We start from the raw sequence: 15634 nt of genomic DNA, 5'->3' as shown, positions 1-15634 counted from the left end.
TAGAATCATACCATCAGCGGTGCAATTTGGTGTTCTTATTGAAGCAGTGCCATTTACAAATCGGCAGAGCTTTGGAACTCTTACCACTTAGAACAAGCACTACACAGATCTTAATCAAACAAATGGTCGATAGCTCTCAAAGGTAAAAAAATTAAAATTAAAAATAGAATATTAGCAAAGATTACAAAATTAACTCTGCATTATCTAACAGTTAATATCTATTTCCCCCCAAAGGGTAAGAAAACAGTTATTGAAAATAACTGGCAGGATTTTGATAATTATTTACTCCAAATTACTTTAGAACACCCCCAAGCTCAAATTCTAATAGCTGGGGACATGAACGCACGTATGGGCCCTAATGATGATTTCCTATTATCCAAATTTAAAACTGTAGCTGACAGTAGGGGGAAAGACCAGGGTATGCTAACTCAAAATCGCATATCCAAAGATCTAAAAGTGAATTATGCGGGAATCTGTTTGTATAAACTAGCACATAGGAGAGCCCTGCATATTTTAAATGGGACAATAGATGGGGATGTCCCAGGAGAATATACTTTTGTAACAGGTAAAAGGACTAGTACACTTGACTATATGTTGGTTTGTAATTCCTTGATTACAAAAGTCCAAAAATTTTGGGTTTTGCCATATATGGAAGGTGATCATTTACCACTTTTTTTACAGATCAAAATATATGTTCATCTGACAGCTTGCTATACCCCTCAATTAGAAACCTTAGGTAAAAGAATTCGTTGGTCCCCAACACTGGATCTTAAGATAAAAGAAGTTCTCTCTAGTGAAGTAGGGGAAGAACTGATACAACAAATGAATGGTAATTCTCCTATCCAAGACCCTTTAGAAATGTACGAGAATCTTATAAAGAAGCTAAGATCAATTCTTACAATAACAAATAATAACAAAATGGCTCAGATACCTAGATATTCAAAACCTTGGTTTGATAGTGAGTGTGTAAAAGCAAAAAAAGATCTTATTGCCGCTTTCTCATACACAACTATGTGCAATTATGAAAATAAAGTAAGGGCCCATGCACTATTATTAACACAGAAAAAAGCTTATAAAGAGATAATACTAAAGAAGAAAAAGCAATACATTAAGAAATCTTGGCAAGAACTTATATTTGCAACTACTCAAAGGAATTCTAGCCAGTTTTGGAAGATGATTGCAGCCTGTATTCCCCCTGACAAATGGGTATCTTTTTTTCAGGGGCTTTATGAAGGTGATAAACAGGAGACCTTCAAACCAGAATTAGCCTCTCTAAATCAATGGCCACCGGTTACAACACAAGAAATAAAATCTTGCATAAACCGGGCCTTTAAATTTAGGAAAGCCCCAGGATTAGATGGAATCTCACTGAAGTACTTGAAAGAGAATATAGACTGGTGGGCTCCTTTCCTGGCAACCTTATTTTACATATATAGACAAAACAGGTTGCATACCCAAGTCGTGGAACACAGCAGTTGTTGTCCCTATCTATAAAAAAGGACCCATCAGTCTTCTGAATGTCATAAGCAAATTGTATGCAAGACATCTAACAGAAAAGTTTGAACAATGGCTAAGGGACGAAGACATCGCTTCTAGAGCAGGCAGGTTTTAGGGAAGGTAGATCAATAGATGAACATAATGCTAACACTACAACATCTAATTGAAAATATACAACTGGCAAGGTAACATCATTATATATTGCCTTTATTGATCTTAAATCTGCCTTTGACTCAATTTCTAGGGGAAAAAACTATGGCAGAAACTAGAAGAGACTAACATAGATAGAAGATTGTACTTCCTAACTGGCTTCTATATGAACAATCTGGCCTTGAGAGTTCGTTGCAACACACAAGGATACCTTACTGAACAAATATGGACCTATAGAGGAGTCAGACAGGGGTGTATATTATCTCCAGCTTTATTTAATTTCTATATAAATGGTGTAATAGCACATATGAAAACTGTAGACTCACATCCGCCTAAATTAAATACACGATCCCTCCCAATTCTATTATACGCAGATGATGCTGTTCTAGTATCGAGAACTCCAGTTGGGATGTTGAGGGCATTAGCTGCATTTCAACTTATTGTGAAAAGGAAGAACTGATAATTAACATAAATAAAACAAAAGTGATGGCATGTGAAAGCCTCCCAAAAGATCTTGGTCAATAAACGGAAACAGACTAGAACAAGTTGACAAATTTAAGTATTTAGGTGTCGTGGTTCAAGCTTCAGGGAGCCATGTTACTCACTGTAATATGATAACTGAGCGGGTAGAAAAGACAATATATGCAGTGTTGAAGTTCTTCCGCACTTCAAGGGGTTTTCTTAATGCACTCAGCAGCACTAAATTTATACCAAGCTAAAATATTGACACAACTTCTATACGGTGTCTATTTGGGGATTGCACAATCGAGTATGACACAGCTAGAAAGGCTACAGTCCAAATTTTAAGAGCAATCCTTCAGCTCCTCCAGGAGTCCCAAATACATTTATTAGGCTTTGAAACAGGAGTAATGAGCCTGAAGGACAAGATAATAATAACAACGGCATATAAATGGATACAGTTACACACTGATTCAATGGTCTCTGGCCCTTTCTAGCAAAAGATCCTTATAAACCTAGGTGGGCTCAAGAGATGGAGAAGTGCCTTAATAAATGTGGCCTTCCATATAACATCCATATGATCAAAAAATTGGGATCAATTTAAAAGTGAACTTACCCAAAGAATCAAAGATGTATCACGACAGTCTGATCTGGCAAGATATTCAGATTTTCCTCTATGCTATACACAGAAATATATCACTGCCCCTGCTCCTTATTTAACTTATCTGGATAACAAAGATCTAAGGAGAGCTTTTACTCTTGCAAGAAGTGTACATTTACCTTCTGCTGTTTTAGAAGGAAATATCAAAAGATACCTTACGCTGCAAGGTTATGTTCTTGCTCTCTGAAGTCTGTAGAAACTATAGAGCATATGTTATTAAAGTGTCCCCTTTATGAGGAGGCAAGGAAAAAATGCCTGTCACATCTACTACACAAAATGACATATTGTTCTGATAAAGTTTGTTGTCAAAAACTATTACAAGATAAGAAGGAGAATATTACTAAATGGGTAGCAAAATTCTGTCTATTCATTATGAAAAGAAAAAATGATCTGAATATGGTATCCCCCTTAGATATTTTTATTTTGTTTAGTATTCTTATGCTGTTTGGTGTGTTTACTAAGTATAATGATATATAGAGGGATAGTGCTGGAATACGGGAGAGAGATCTGTATTCTTGTTTTGTTTGTTTGTAGATATTTTGGAGTCTTTGTAATACATCTGGTCATTGACTGTAAATAAAGTCTTCTTCTTCTTCTTATCTAACAGCGTTACCAACCCCCCCAAACAAAGTAGATGTGGGTGATTTGCCACTGTTGTGATTTGCCACTGTTGGAACTGATTATTAAGCACAATAAACCTGCTGGAGGTCCCTGGCTCCAAGGATATCTGGCTGGCTTCTATGAGGACCATGACTTTTATAGCCTGGTGGAATAAGCTCCCAAGTGAGATCAGGACCCTGCAGAACTTAAACAGTTTCTGTAGGATCTGTAAGATGGAGCTTTTCCACCAGGCATTTCCACCTAGCCAGCCAGTCTGACCTGTTATCATCTTCGGCCTCCCTTGGGTGTGGAGGGTTTTTTTTCCTCACCATTTGTGGTTGTTTTATTGATTTTATGATTGTTAAATGGTTTTATGGTTGTTTTACTGTTTGCCACCCTGAGCCCTGTTGGGGAGGGCGGGATATAAATGGGAAAATAAATAAATAAATAAATAAATAGTCCAAAAATGCAAAGTTCAGTCTTCACTCGTTCAACCCTTGGGTTGGATTCAGCAATCCATAAATGTGAACACAGTGGATCTTTTCTATGTTCTCCTCACTCCAGCAGTACTTTCTAGTCCCCTGGGTAGCAAGATATAATAGGACTAATGGTCATGTGGATCATTGGGCTATGCTGAAGAAAGGAAAGGGAGTATAATCCATTTAGGTCACTATTGCTCTAAGGAAGAATCAGAATGAGGGATTTTGTCCCCACCCCCCCTCTCCCAGAGGCTGAAGAACAGAGTTTGAATTTCTCAACCATAAGGAGTCTCAAAGAGGCTTACAAACTTCTTCCCTTCCTCTCCCCACAACAGACACCTTGTGAAGAAGGGATGTGTGAGAGAGAGAGCTCTGAGAGAACTATCCCAAGGTAACCCAGCAAGCTTCCTGTATAGGAGTGGGGAATCAAACCCAGTTCTTCAGTTCTTCAGAGGCTAGGAGCAGCAGTGGCATAGGAGGTTAAGAGCTCGTGTATCTAATCTGGAGGAACCGGGTTTGATTATCTGCTCTGCCACTTGAACTGTGGAGGCTCATCTGGGGAATTCAGATTAGCCTGTACACTCCCACACACACCAGCTGGGTGACCTTGGGCTAGTCACAGCTTCTCGGAGCTCTCTCAGCCCCACCTACCTCACAGGATGTTTGTTGTGAGGGGGGAAGGGCAAGGAGATTGTAAGACCCTTTGAGTCTCCTACAGGAGAGAAAGGGGGGATATAAATCCAAACTCTTCTTCTTCTTCTTCTTAACCACTACACCACACTGGCTCATTCTGCTGGATGCAGAAATAAAAAAATCTGTGACCATTTGTGCCTTCCACAGTCAGATCAGTGGATTCAATGCATTAAATAGCACTGCAAGTGATAAATATACAAGAGCCTCAATAGGCCTCAGAAAACCATTTTTTCCATAGTGCTGAATTACTGTTGATTTCATGTTTGTTTTGATAAGCACTCAGGTGTTGAAAATAGAATGATACACTAAAATGTTCTAATCCAGCAGGACTCTTCTGTTTACTCTCCCTACTTTGATTTAGGTAGCCGTGTGCTTCATCCTTTTAATGGGGCCTAACAGTCTATAACTGAGTTCCAGTTTTGCTCCTTAGAAGAAGAAGAAGAAGAAGAAGAAGAAGAAGAAGAAGAAGAAGAAGAAGAAGAAGAAGAAGAAGAAGAAGAAGAAGAAGAAGAAGAAGAGTTTGGATTTATATCCCCCTTTCTCGTCTGTAGGAGACTCCAAGGGGCTGACAATCTCCTTGCCCTTCCCCCCTCACAACAAACACCCTGTGAGGTAGGTGGGGCTGAGAGAGCTCAGAAGAACTGTGACCCAGCCCAAGGTCACCCAGCTGGCGTGTGTGGGAGTGTACAGGCTAATCTGAATTCCCCAGATAAGCCTCCACAGCTCAGGCGGCAGAGCTGGGAATCAAACCCGGTTCCTCCAGATTAGATACATGAGCTCTTAACCTCCTACGCCACTGCTGCTCACTTGGTACTTGGTACTTTGGTACTTTTGTGATGTCTGCTTCAAAAAAATGTAGTGAGTCCCCTTTTTTCTACTTTCTCTTCCTACCATTTTGTGGGTTTATGTAAGATCACCAGGAATATTTTCTGCTTGCCTTTAGGAGAGTGTTGTTGAATACATTCATTTCTGAACTTTGGGGAATTCATTGAGATAAGGCTTAAGAAACTGATGCGGAAATGAACATAATTAAATCTAGCCAAAAACAACCCAACTGGGAAGGAATACCTCTGGTAAAGAATCTTTTCAGCAAACTGCAAGGAACACACAAATGGTGCAAACGTAATCACTGTGATTCACTCAAAGGAAAGGCAAGGTCAAAATGGGGTATTAGAGAGCAAAACACCACAGAGAAGAAATTAAAATCAACCATAGTCTACATGTACAATTGTATGCAATGTTGTTATTGCTGATGTCATACTGGGCAAATAAGTGTCCCTTTTTTGCTTTGTAATGATCAAGAAACAACTAACAAAATTACATTTTAAAACTACGCACTGTGACTCGACTATCAGGGAGGCATTTCCTGAGACAAAAACCCCTTGAGATAAATATTGGATAGGTATGCATCATAAATCTAGAATGGGAAGAAGAAAAAATGGCATATAATAAAGTGCTGTGGAACTGAGCTAACTGCATAGAATGAAAAAGTTGACAATAGCCTCATCTTTTGAGAAATAACCCAGCACTTAAAAAGAAGAGTTGGTTTTTATATCCTGCTGTTCTTTGCCTTTAAGGAGTCTCATAATCAACCCCCCCCCCAATACAACACGCACATTTTGATGCACCTGAGAGAATTCTGAGAGAACTGTGACTAGATTCAAGGTCACACAGCAGGCTTCATGTGGAGGAGTGCAGAAACAAACTCAGTTCACCAGATTAGAGTATACATTCTAATGGAAATTACAGCACTAAGGAATACTGAAAAGCAATTCGACAGAAATCATAATAAAAATTTGATATTCTGTTTAAGACCAACCAGTCAAAACACTTATTTTACAATGGGAGGAATATGCACAGAAGTACACTAAAAAGCATAGTTTCTGTTTCTTTACAAAGATCAAAGAGCATTTTTAAAGCTACCTACATATCCACTCTGCAAACAAAAATAACTTTTGATCATCAGAAACAGAAGCTGATCAGAACAACACAGATCTAGTGTGATTTTTGGGAATTCACAAGAAGAGGACACTTCAGGACTATTTACTGTTTTCATTTCCTGAAAGCCTTTATTTTCTCTCCCCTTTTCCTACTTCCACCTCTCTTTCCTGAGAGTGGGATTCTGTTAATTCCCCTGAACTTTTCATCAGTTTTTGATACCACTGAACATGGTATCCTTCTAGACCGCCTTTTGGGGCTGGGACTGGAAAGCTGTGTTCTGCAGTGGTCTCAGTCCTACCTCAAAAATAGGTTTCAGAGTATGGTGTCTGAGAACTACTGCTCCACGCATTGGCCAGCAACCTATGGGGTCTTGTCAGATTCTTTCTTTATGCTTTTCAACGTCTACAGAAAGCTGATGGGAGAGGTCATGAGGAGTTCTGTGCTCAGGTGTTGTCAATATGCAGATGATGCTCCACCCTATTCCTCACCCTCAAAAGATCCCACAGAGGCTGCTGGTGGCAATTTTGGAATGAATGAAGGCTAACTGGGACAGTATCAGTCCAGTCTTGTTACATCTACATTGACTTCCAATTTGCTTCTGGGCTCTATTCAAGGTGCTAGTATTGGCATTTAAAGGCTGATACAGCTTGAAACGACATACTTTAAGGGCTACTTTCTTCCATCCATTCTGGTCATCTGAGGTTAGATGGGTGGCAATGTGAGAAAAAGCCTTCTCAGGCTTTGTGCCATAACTTTAGAACTCTCTCCCCAGGGAGACTCATCTGTTTCCCTCTATCACTGACTTCCACCAATGGCTGAAAATTTTGCTTTGTTTGGCGTATTCCCAATAGCTGTTATTGGACTTCCTCCCTAGTTTTGGAGTTATGAGTGTTCGTTTTTATTGAATTATTTTAGCTACATTTAAAATGCTCTTTGAACCTTGCAGCGTTTTAATATTTTGACGGTTGCTGCCTTGGGTAGAAATGAGGCACACAAGTGTTCAAAGTATATTAAATTATTGTAAGGGAGTGTTTGATGGGTTGGCTCTTTTGGTTAATGAAAATTGTGACTTTGGCTCCTCACAAGTTGTGAAATAGTTTAGAGGCTTCAAGAGCTGGAAACAGACCAAGTCTCTCTGGACTTGATCTGTCTGGGCCTAGCCATAAGCACTTTTCTTTACCTCTCTCCCAGTTTCCTTTAAGATTATTCTAACTGAACTTGTCCTCTTCCCTTTATTTATTCCTTGGCTCTGCTGTTTTCAAAATATTTATTTATTTAATATTGGTTAACAGAAAACAAGTCATAAGTCAAGCAGCACGCTGGAATTTTTCATACCAAAATCCAAAGTCGCAATCAATCCCAAATAACTGTGCTCAATTGCTCAGGTTTGACATCCTCATGCAAAACATGTTTTGTTGCTAATGCAGTCTTGAATCTTGTGAAAATGCTTAGTCTGAGTACTGTTATTTCTGCATATATACATCAGTGGGGTTTCAAAATGTATCTTGAATTGTTTGTACAGTAAATTATTCAGTAAAGCTTCTGAATCCTTCTGAACCTTATTGGTTTCAATGGTTTCTTAATCATCTCTCATTTGGGTTAAAATTAAATCATTGCAGTTGAGTCTCCAAACAAAATTATATTTATCACACTAATCAAGATTTTTTAAAAAAAAATGAGTAAGGCTGCAGTGAGCATTCACTGTGCCAAATCCCATAATTGAACATGTGTTAATGACCAGATGTTCCTCAGAATTTCCTACTAGTAGATTTTTGCCAAATTTTACATAAAGAAGAAAAGATTTGGACTTCTTCCTCTGATTTAGAAATAGGGTTTCCAGTCCCTTGGTGGTGAAGGGGGAGAATACCCTGACCTGCCTCTTGTTTAATTTTTTTTAATGGTTGTAATATCTTGTTTGGGAACAACTCAGAACTGATATCATACTTCCCTAGGAATCTCTGAAATTCTATGGTTAAACCAGAGAGTTTTTAGCAATTCCTAGAGATTTCACATGTAACTCCTGGGAGGACCATAGAGTTTCAGGTTATTCCTAGAGAGACGTAATATCACTTCTTTCTTCACCCCCAGAAATGATATTGTACTGTTGCTGAAGACTACCTGCATGTCTCCTCCTGTCATACTGTTGCTGAAGATCATCCTTATGTCTCGTCCATTCCCGATTTCCTGCTGGTTGCCAGAACTGACTTAGCAACCTTACTTGAAAATGACCACCAAAAGAAAAAGCCTTAAGCAGATATTTCAATAGTTGTTTAAATTCAGAACATATATACCGCCCTCCCCCGAGGGGCTGAAATATATTTAAAAAATGAAACTATGAAGTTGCTTCATACCCCAGTGTTTTAAAGGAGTTTTATAATTCAAGTATTTTTGCTCTGTACTCCTAGGTTTGGTTGCAAGGCCTTAGATCTGAACTATCAAATTGCTCTCATAGACTTCTGCCTTTTGTCCAAACTATGACATTTCTGGATCAGTTAGTTAATATTTTGTGTTATAGCTTCCTTGTGTGAAGGCAACTTTTAACCTGAGCCCCTCGGGGGAGGGCGGTATATAAGTGGAACAAATAAATAAATAAATAAATAAACCTGGTTCCTCTAGCAGTCCTTTTGATATCATTTTGATCTTAAGGAATTGCCAGGTTGATGTTGCTTACTTCTTTACTATGAAAAGCTTTAGCTACCAATTTGCCTATAATAAGTGTCAATCAAAGCAATGAGTCATTCGTATCCTGTCCAGGCAGCTCTGAAGAGGCTTCCCAAATAGGTGAATAGTCAACAAAACATTAATTGGATCTGCTGATGTGCATTTTGTGTGGATCAGTATATCCCCAAAAGTTCTCCTTTGTCTTGGAATAGAAGTATGTATTCAGGATGACCAGATCCTTTTTGGAATAAATTCACTATGGGGATTTTTAAATATCATTATAAATAATGTCTCTGCATTGCAATGCTGCCGAACTGCTGCAGAAGGGTGAAAAAATGCATAGGGCCATTGGTGGTTTCTTCCAGGATTAATCCCTCCCCGTCACACACAAACACCCGCAGGGGAAGACTAATGCATGCTCGTGCAGAGAATGTTTTTAGAAGATGAAAACATTAATGTAACATTTTTTGAAGGTGGCCTGGAAAAAAAAAACAAATTGTCTGCAGTACCATTCCTATGAGGAAATGCATATATTAAGCATTTCTTCATAAGACAACATTTTTTTCCTCAAGTGATCACCCAGAAATCTCACTGAATGTGAGAATTATGTGAGAAAAAAAATACATAAATGAAATTTGGGTGTGTTTTCTATCCCAAAGCCCAATTCTATCCAAGTGTCAGGTCACCAAGCAAACTCATATTTGTGGCAGCAGAAATGACTCTTTCACAATACTCCAACTTTGATCCCAAATGTCAGAAAACAAACATAAATTATGATGGAAAACATCTGCCACCATTCATCACTCATGGAGCTGGCATTTAGGGAGTTATTTCTCTACCACTATCATATATTTGACTGCGGTGAGGTGAATGTTGTCCTGTCAAGCGTATTGTTTGTACAAACAAAGATAAGAAATAGACAAATACAAAATTTCACTTCAGTCATTGTCTGGAACAGCTTTCCTTTGAAAAAAAAACCAAAGCATATTTTTCCCTATATGCTACAGTGCGGGGAAGCACTCCAGTGGAAAAATCAATTATTGTCACATGTATATTACTAAACAATGACCTCAAAGTAGCCAATGACCTCAGAGTAGTCATTGTTTAGTAACAGACATGTGAAATTGTCATAAAAGGACAAACTTGTTGGATCACTTATCTATGCATTTTCTCAATAACATACAACTGGGGAGGTTTTTTAATCTCAGATTTTTTTTAAAAAAACAATGCTGATCACTATAGAGCACACAGTTATCTTAGGAAAGTATCCTGCCATGTAATCACATTCATACACCCAGAAGTGCTATTATTTTATTTTAAAAAACTTTACCTCACCTTTCCATTTCAAGAAGCCCACGGAATGTTTTATAATCTTTATATTAAAATTGGGGCAAAAAATAACAATACCCCCAAATAAAATTTAAAAATTAAAATTCAGCAGCGGTTTAATAAAAATAAGTCTTAATTACTATTAAAAGTTTCAGTAAACAGGAGAAATTTACAGTGCAGTCCTGAGGGAGGAGCTGGTGGGGCTCCCATCACCGCATAAATGCCACTTGAGGCAGCATAAATGTCATCTACACTAGTGACTTACACTAGTACCACTTATACCAATATCAGGATGCCATATGGCTATGTGACATCATGGCGCAAATGATGCTGCTGTGCCAGTGCTTTTCTGGTGCAGGAGCTGGAGCTGGTACTGGTGCCAGTAGGGGGGTTCCCAGGGGTGGAGCTGAGTTTAGTCAGGTTTAGAATGCCCCTTTTGCTTGTGTAGACTCATGCCACCAAAAAGGGAGTTGCAACCCACTGGATTTTCCTCTTTTTTGCTCCCTGTGCCTCTGCAAACTTCCTTGGAGGCGGTGGGGCTGTGCCGTGTCCAGTTACTGCTCCTCTACTCCCCCCCCCACCAATTAGGATTGGTTTGTTAGTCTGTCACTTAGAAGATACCAATGGCACCTGGTCAATCTTCATGAAAAGATTCAAAAATTGCAGTCCACAGCAAAACCCTTTTTTAGTAGCCACTGTGTAGTTGCCAAAGGGACATAGAAGAGGGTCTTGGAAGATTGTGTGACACATTCATGAGTGAAAGATAGTCTCTCAAGATTCATGCTCCACTGTAGAGTGGCATGACATAACCAGCACTGTGAATTGTACCAGAAATTAACAATAATCCAGCATAGACTTTTCAGTAGAGAAACAATATTACAATTGTGGCAAACTCCAGTGACCAAACTGGATGTTACATTCTGAACCAGATGAATTTTCCAAACTCTTTTTATGGCCCAGAAAGCTGGATCTGGAGTAATTTTATTACCTCACCTATTCACTAGGTGAAGAAGCAATCCTAAAAAACCCATTCACACAGGACCAAATGTGAGATTTAGAACTATACTGTCAGTGTGATTGAGGACCATTCATTTTGCATCTGTAGAGGTTATAGACAGGTGCAGGTATATAATCCCCTCCCCACCGCCACTGAAAATGAGAAGAATATTTAAGGGACAAACTGTGCATCACACAGGAGATCTCTGATTGAATCCACTAATTCAGCCTTTTATGCCAAAAAAATGCTGTGCTGGGATGAATTCCCTTGAATTGGGGCTGTGGCAGGAAGGTTAACTTGATGCCCTTGCATCATTTCCACAATAGAAACTGCTCTCTTCAAAGCTGCTATTAGTTGTAATGCAGGGGCAGGGAAAAGAAATGAGTTGCTTGTCTCTTTCCAATAGATTCTTCACTGCTCTTGTTATATTTTGTAAATCCCTCTGGCTCCAGCTAGTTTATAGCACCATTACAAGTACACGAATTAATTTCTCCAGTCATCCTTACTTTATATCCTCATCGTTGGCAAAGACAATGATAGCCCTGGCTCTGGGAGTATCTAGGAGCAGCTTGATAATTTTATCAAATTCGTAGGTCTTGTCTTTGCGATCCTGTGGGATTTTCAATGACTGGGCAATGCAGAGGTCACCTGTTAACAGAAAGAAAGAAGACAAGATGCTAAAATCTGTAAATTAAACCCAGCGAGGAGAAAATAGTGGTTAGTGGGAGGAGGGAACAAAGTGAGACATGAAAACTTTGTAGGTCTTGTGTGATACTTTGGATATAGTTGTGCTAGTTCAGAACATGAGAAAATTGTATTCAAATACCCAGTCTTTTGTGTATACCTCTTTTGTGTACAAACGACAGCATTTTTAAAATATATCAGCCCAGTCTATAGTCTGTCTCAGAAAAAAGATGGTAGCAGGTTTGCACATTCCTCTGCCACAGAACTTAACATACCAGACATTCTTTGTTGTAGAATGCTTCACTTCGGGCCTAGTGCCTACCTAACCTTGCTGCTCCCCCCTCATCCATTTGAAAGTTTGCAAGTAAAAATACATTTTCACATTCGGTTTAATTATACATTATGCTTTTTGATAATGGTTTTGACAAAGGCAGTGTGTAAAAATGAATGATAATTTTCATATTTGGGACTATATTCTAACGTGGAAACATACAATTTTCTTGACCACACCTCAACTGACCATACTAACATCTTTTTCTGACACAGAGTAGACCTCATATTACCTCAGTCTAGCCTACTGTTGTAACGATTAACAGGTAAAAATCTTTGAACAGTATAAACTACAGGGATGTGGGGAAAACTTTTTTGGAAAACTTTCCTGAAATTATAGCATCTGACATCTTACTACTATTTTCTCTTTGGGGCAACACAATGTCAGATTCAGTTTAAATGTTCCATCCTGGGCTATCGGTAAATATTTGGGCAGGAAACAAAAGCTTATTAATAGAACAGAATAGCAAAAGATGGGAATTTCTATAATATCTTTCTGATGAGACTGGGCACCATGAGGCGCCATCAGTGATCCATAAGAAGGACCAAAAATGTAAATTGCAAACTGCTTTTCTTTAGAGCTGTTACCTTTCCCTGTGGCTTGAGTCTATTTGGCAGTCAGATTCAATTTCTGCTAAATTGCCCTGGTCATTTAAATTCCCAGCATTTTCTGTCCTAGCTGTACTCAAAGTTAGTACACTAAAACTCGAAGGGTAGATACAAAAACATTTATCCTGAAATGTCCCCAAAGAATATCCTTCCAGACAAAACATAAAACCAAAGTGGGACTTTGTGCTCATAATGTGTCTGGGAAAGGATATTGCTACTGGGTGCTCGGGCAGTAAAAAGAGAATTCAGAAAAAAAATATCATTCTATTCAATGAGGAAAATTGGGAAGTAACTGGTCCAAACTGAAACCTGTTTTCTTAAGAGTAAGTCCCATTTAGTCAATGAGATACCTCCGTGTTGGCAGCCTATGTTGTTGTACACTATAAATATCAGCATTTTGGAAATATTCATACTCACAACACACATGAACAGTCGCTTAATTTTAAAAGCCCCCCAAACTGGATGTTTTTGCATCTTTGAATATTTGTGGCAAAATTTCACAGGATAATTTCTTTGTATGCTCATATTCACAATCACTTAAGGACTCAATATTACAAATATTCAGAGAAACTAATCGTATCACACAATAACATGAGTAGCAAATGATCACTTAAATATATGAATAAAAAATCAATCACAGAACAATAATTATAGATGGAATGTTACACAACATGTTTTTTCAATGGAGTTAACATCTTATCTATTACATTGTTAACCTAATGAGCTCATGATATCTTACATGGTTTTTCCTCTCTAATTATATTTATACAACCACTAGTAGGGAAGGCTGAGAGTATCTGAATCAGAGTAAGGATTTGATACTTATTAAAAGGTTAGGCTGACAGGGAATGGCCCAAGGCACTAACGGTGCCATCCTAAACTGAGCTACACCCTTCTAAATCTATTTTATTTCAACAGACTAGGTAGGTATACTTTTATTTATTTAAGACTGTTAGTTCATTACATGTTCATTACATGTCTCCCGGAGCCTAATCCAACACTTTTACCAAATACTGTCTGCCTACAAATATTCAACTCCAGGTCATTATGCCGATAATAAATTAATGGACATATATCAGCATGGACTTTTATGTTTCTCTCTTTCTTAAACTGACACTAGAGATAGTTTTGAAACCACACAACCATTTACATATGTTAGCATGCACACAGATGCTGAATTTCTTAGAATTAGGAGAAGAGACAGAACCTTTCTTGTTTTCTTTCCAAATATAAATTTTCAGAGCATATTTTGTACTGCTTATTTAAATTTGTTCTGAGATAAAAGACCAGCATTATCCTGAATAAGTATCACTTAACAGTTCTGTCCCTCCATGGCTGCAGAATAATGGAGGGGGAGATCAGACAGACCCTTAAATATCCTGTTATTTGGCAGAAAAAGCCAGTCTTGCTGGCAGAAACAAACCATGCTTCCATTTTCTAAGCTGTTATTTCTTTAAAGATCAAGCTATGAGAGCCACCAAAGTACTTTCTCAGATAAAGAGATTTATTTATTTAAAACATTTTATGACTCCTTTACGCCCAAGTGGGATTTACAAGATGATGAACATAAAATTTTTAAACAATTAAAATATGATTTAAAACATAATATTCAATTAAAACATATTAACATACAACGATAAAAAGACAGCCTAAAAACTTTATTGAGAGTAAGCCAGATGAAACAAAAAAGTATTTATCTGTTGGTGAAATACACCAGTAGAGGGAGACAAATCTCCCTGGAGAAGGAATTCCAAAATTCTGGTGCCATGACAGAGAGGCTCCTTCTCAATCACCATTCATCTAGTCTCAGATGACAACTGATGCAGGGCCTCCAAAGATGATTGAAGTGAACGGGTGGATTTGCATGGGAGAGGACAGTCAAAACTTATGTTGATGAAACCAGCATGTTGAACTGAGCTCAGAAGCAAATTGAAAGCCTGTAAAAAAGGTGGAACAAGACTGGAGTGATATGGTCCCTATGACCTGCTCCAGTCGACATGGGTTGCACGATTCTGAACCAACTGAATCTTCCAGACAGTCTTCAAGGGAAGCCCATGTAAAGCATGTTGCAATAACCTAATCTAGATGCATGCACCACAGTGGCAAGATTTTTTTCTGTCCAAGAAAAGCCACAGCTGACTCACCAAAAAAAAGCTGCTGAACACCACTGCCACATGTTTATTCAACAAGAAGCCTGGGTCCTGAAGCACCACCAATCTGTGAACCTGCTCATTTAATGGGAGTTCAACCCCATCCAGAACAGGAGATAATACACTTCCCTGGTCAGACCTTGCCCCCACCAGTAGCATCTTCATTTTGTTAGGCTGAAGTTTCAGTTTGTTAGCTCTCTGGCATTCCAAAACTGCCTCCAAACCCCTGTTCATGGTTTCCATAGCTTCCCTTGGATCTGCTGGTAATGTGAGATAGATGTGTGTCATCTGCAAATTGGTAGCCCATCTCTGGATGTTGTCTTTCAGGTGCTTTACATAAATGTTGAAAAACATGAGAGATGAGATAGAACCTTGGGGAACTTCACAGGTCAAA

At 38.5% G+C, this 15634-nt stretch overlaps 1 protein-coding gene across 2 annotated transcripts in view; it reads right to left on the bottom strand.

The window, feature by feature from the left end:
* GRM7 (glutamate metabotropic receptor 7) overlaps window positions 1–15634 on the bottom strand; it is a 651468-nt gene that overhangs the window by 285969 nt on the left and 349865 nt on the right. For both annotated transcript variants that reach the window (XM_048487962.1, XM_048487963.1), the window contains exon 3: window positions 11974–12115. In XM_048487962.1, the coding sequence (XP_048343919.1) occupies window positions 11974–12115 (142 nt within the window). The remainder of the gene's footprint in view (window positions 1–11973; window positions 12116–15634) is intronic.

The sequence above is a fragment of the Sphaerodactylus townsendi genome, linkage group LG03 (assembly GCF_021028975.2).
Source record: "Sphaerodactylus townsendi isolate TG3544 linkage group LG03, MPM_Stown_v2.3, whole genome shotgun sequence".
Classification (NCBI taxonomy): domain Eukaryota; kingdom Metazoa; phylum Chordata; class Lepidosauria; order Squamata; family Sphaerodactylidae; genus Sphaerodactylus; species Sphaerodactylus townsendi.
Note: the sequence above shows the minus strand (reverse complement) of the source record. Positions and strands in the feature narration are given on the sequence as shown.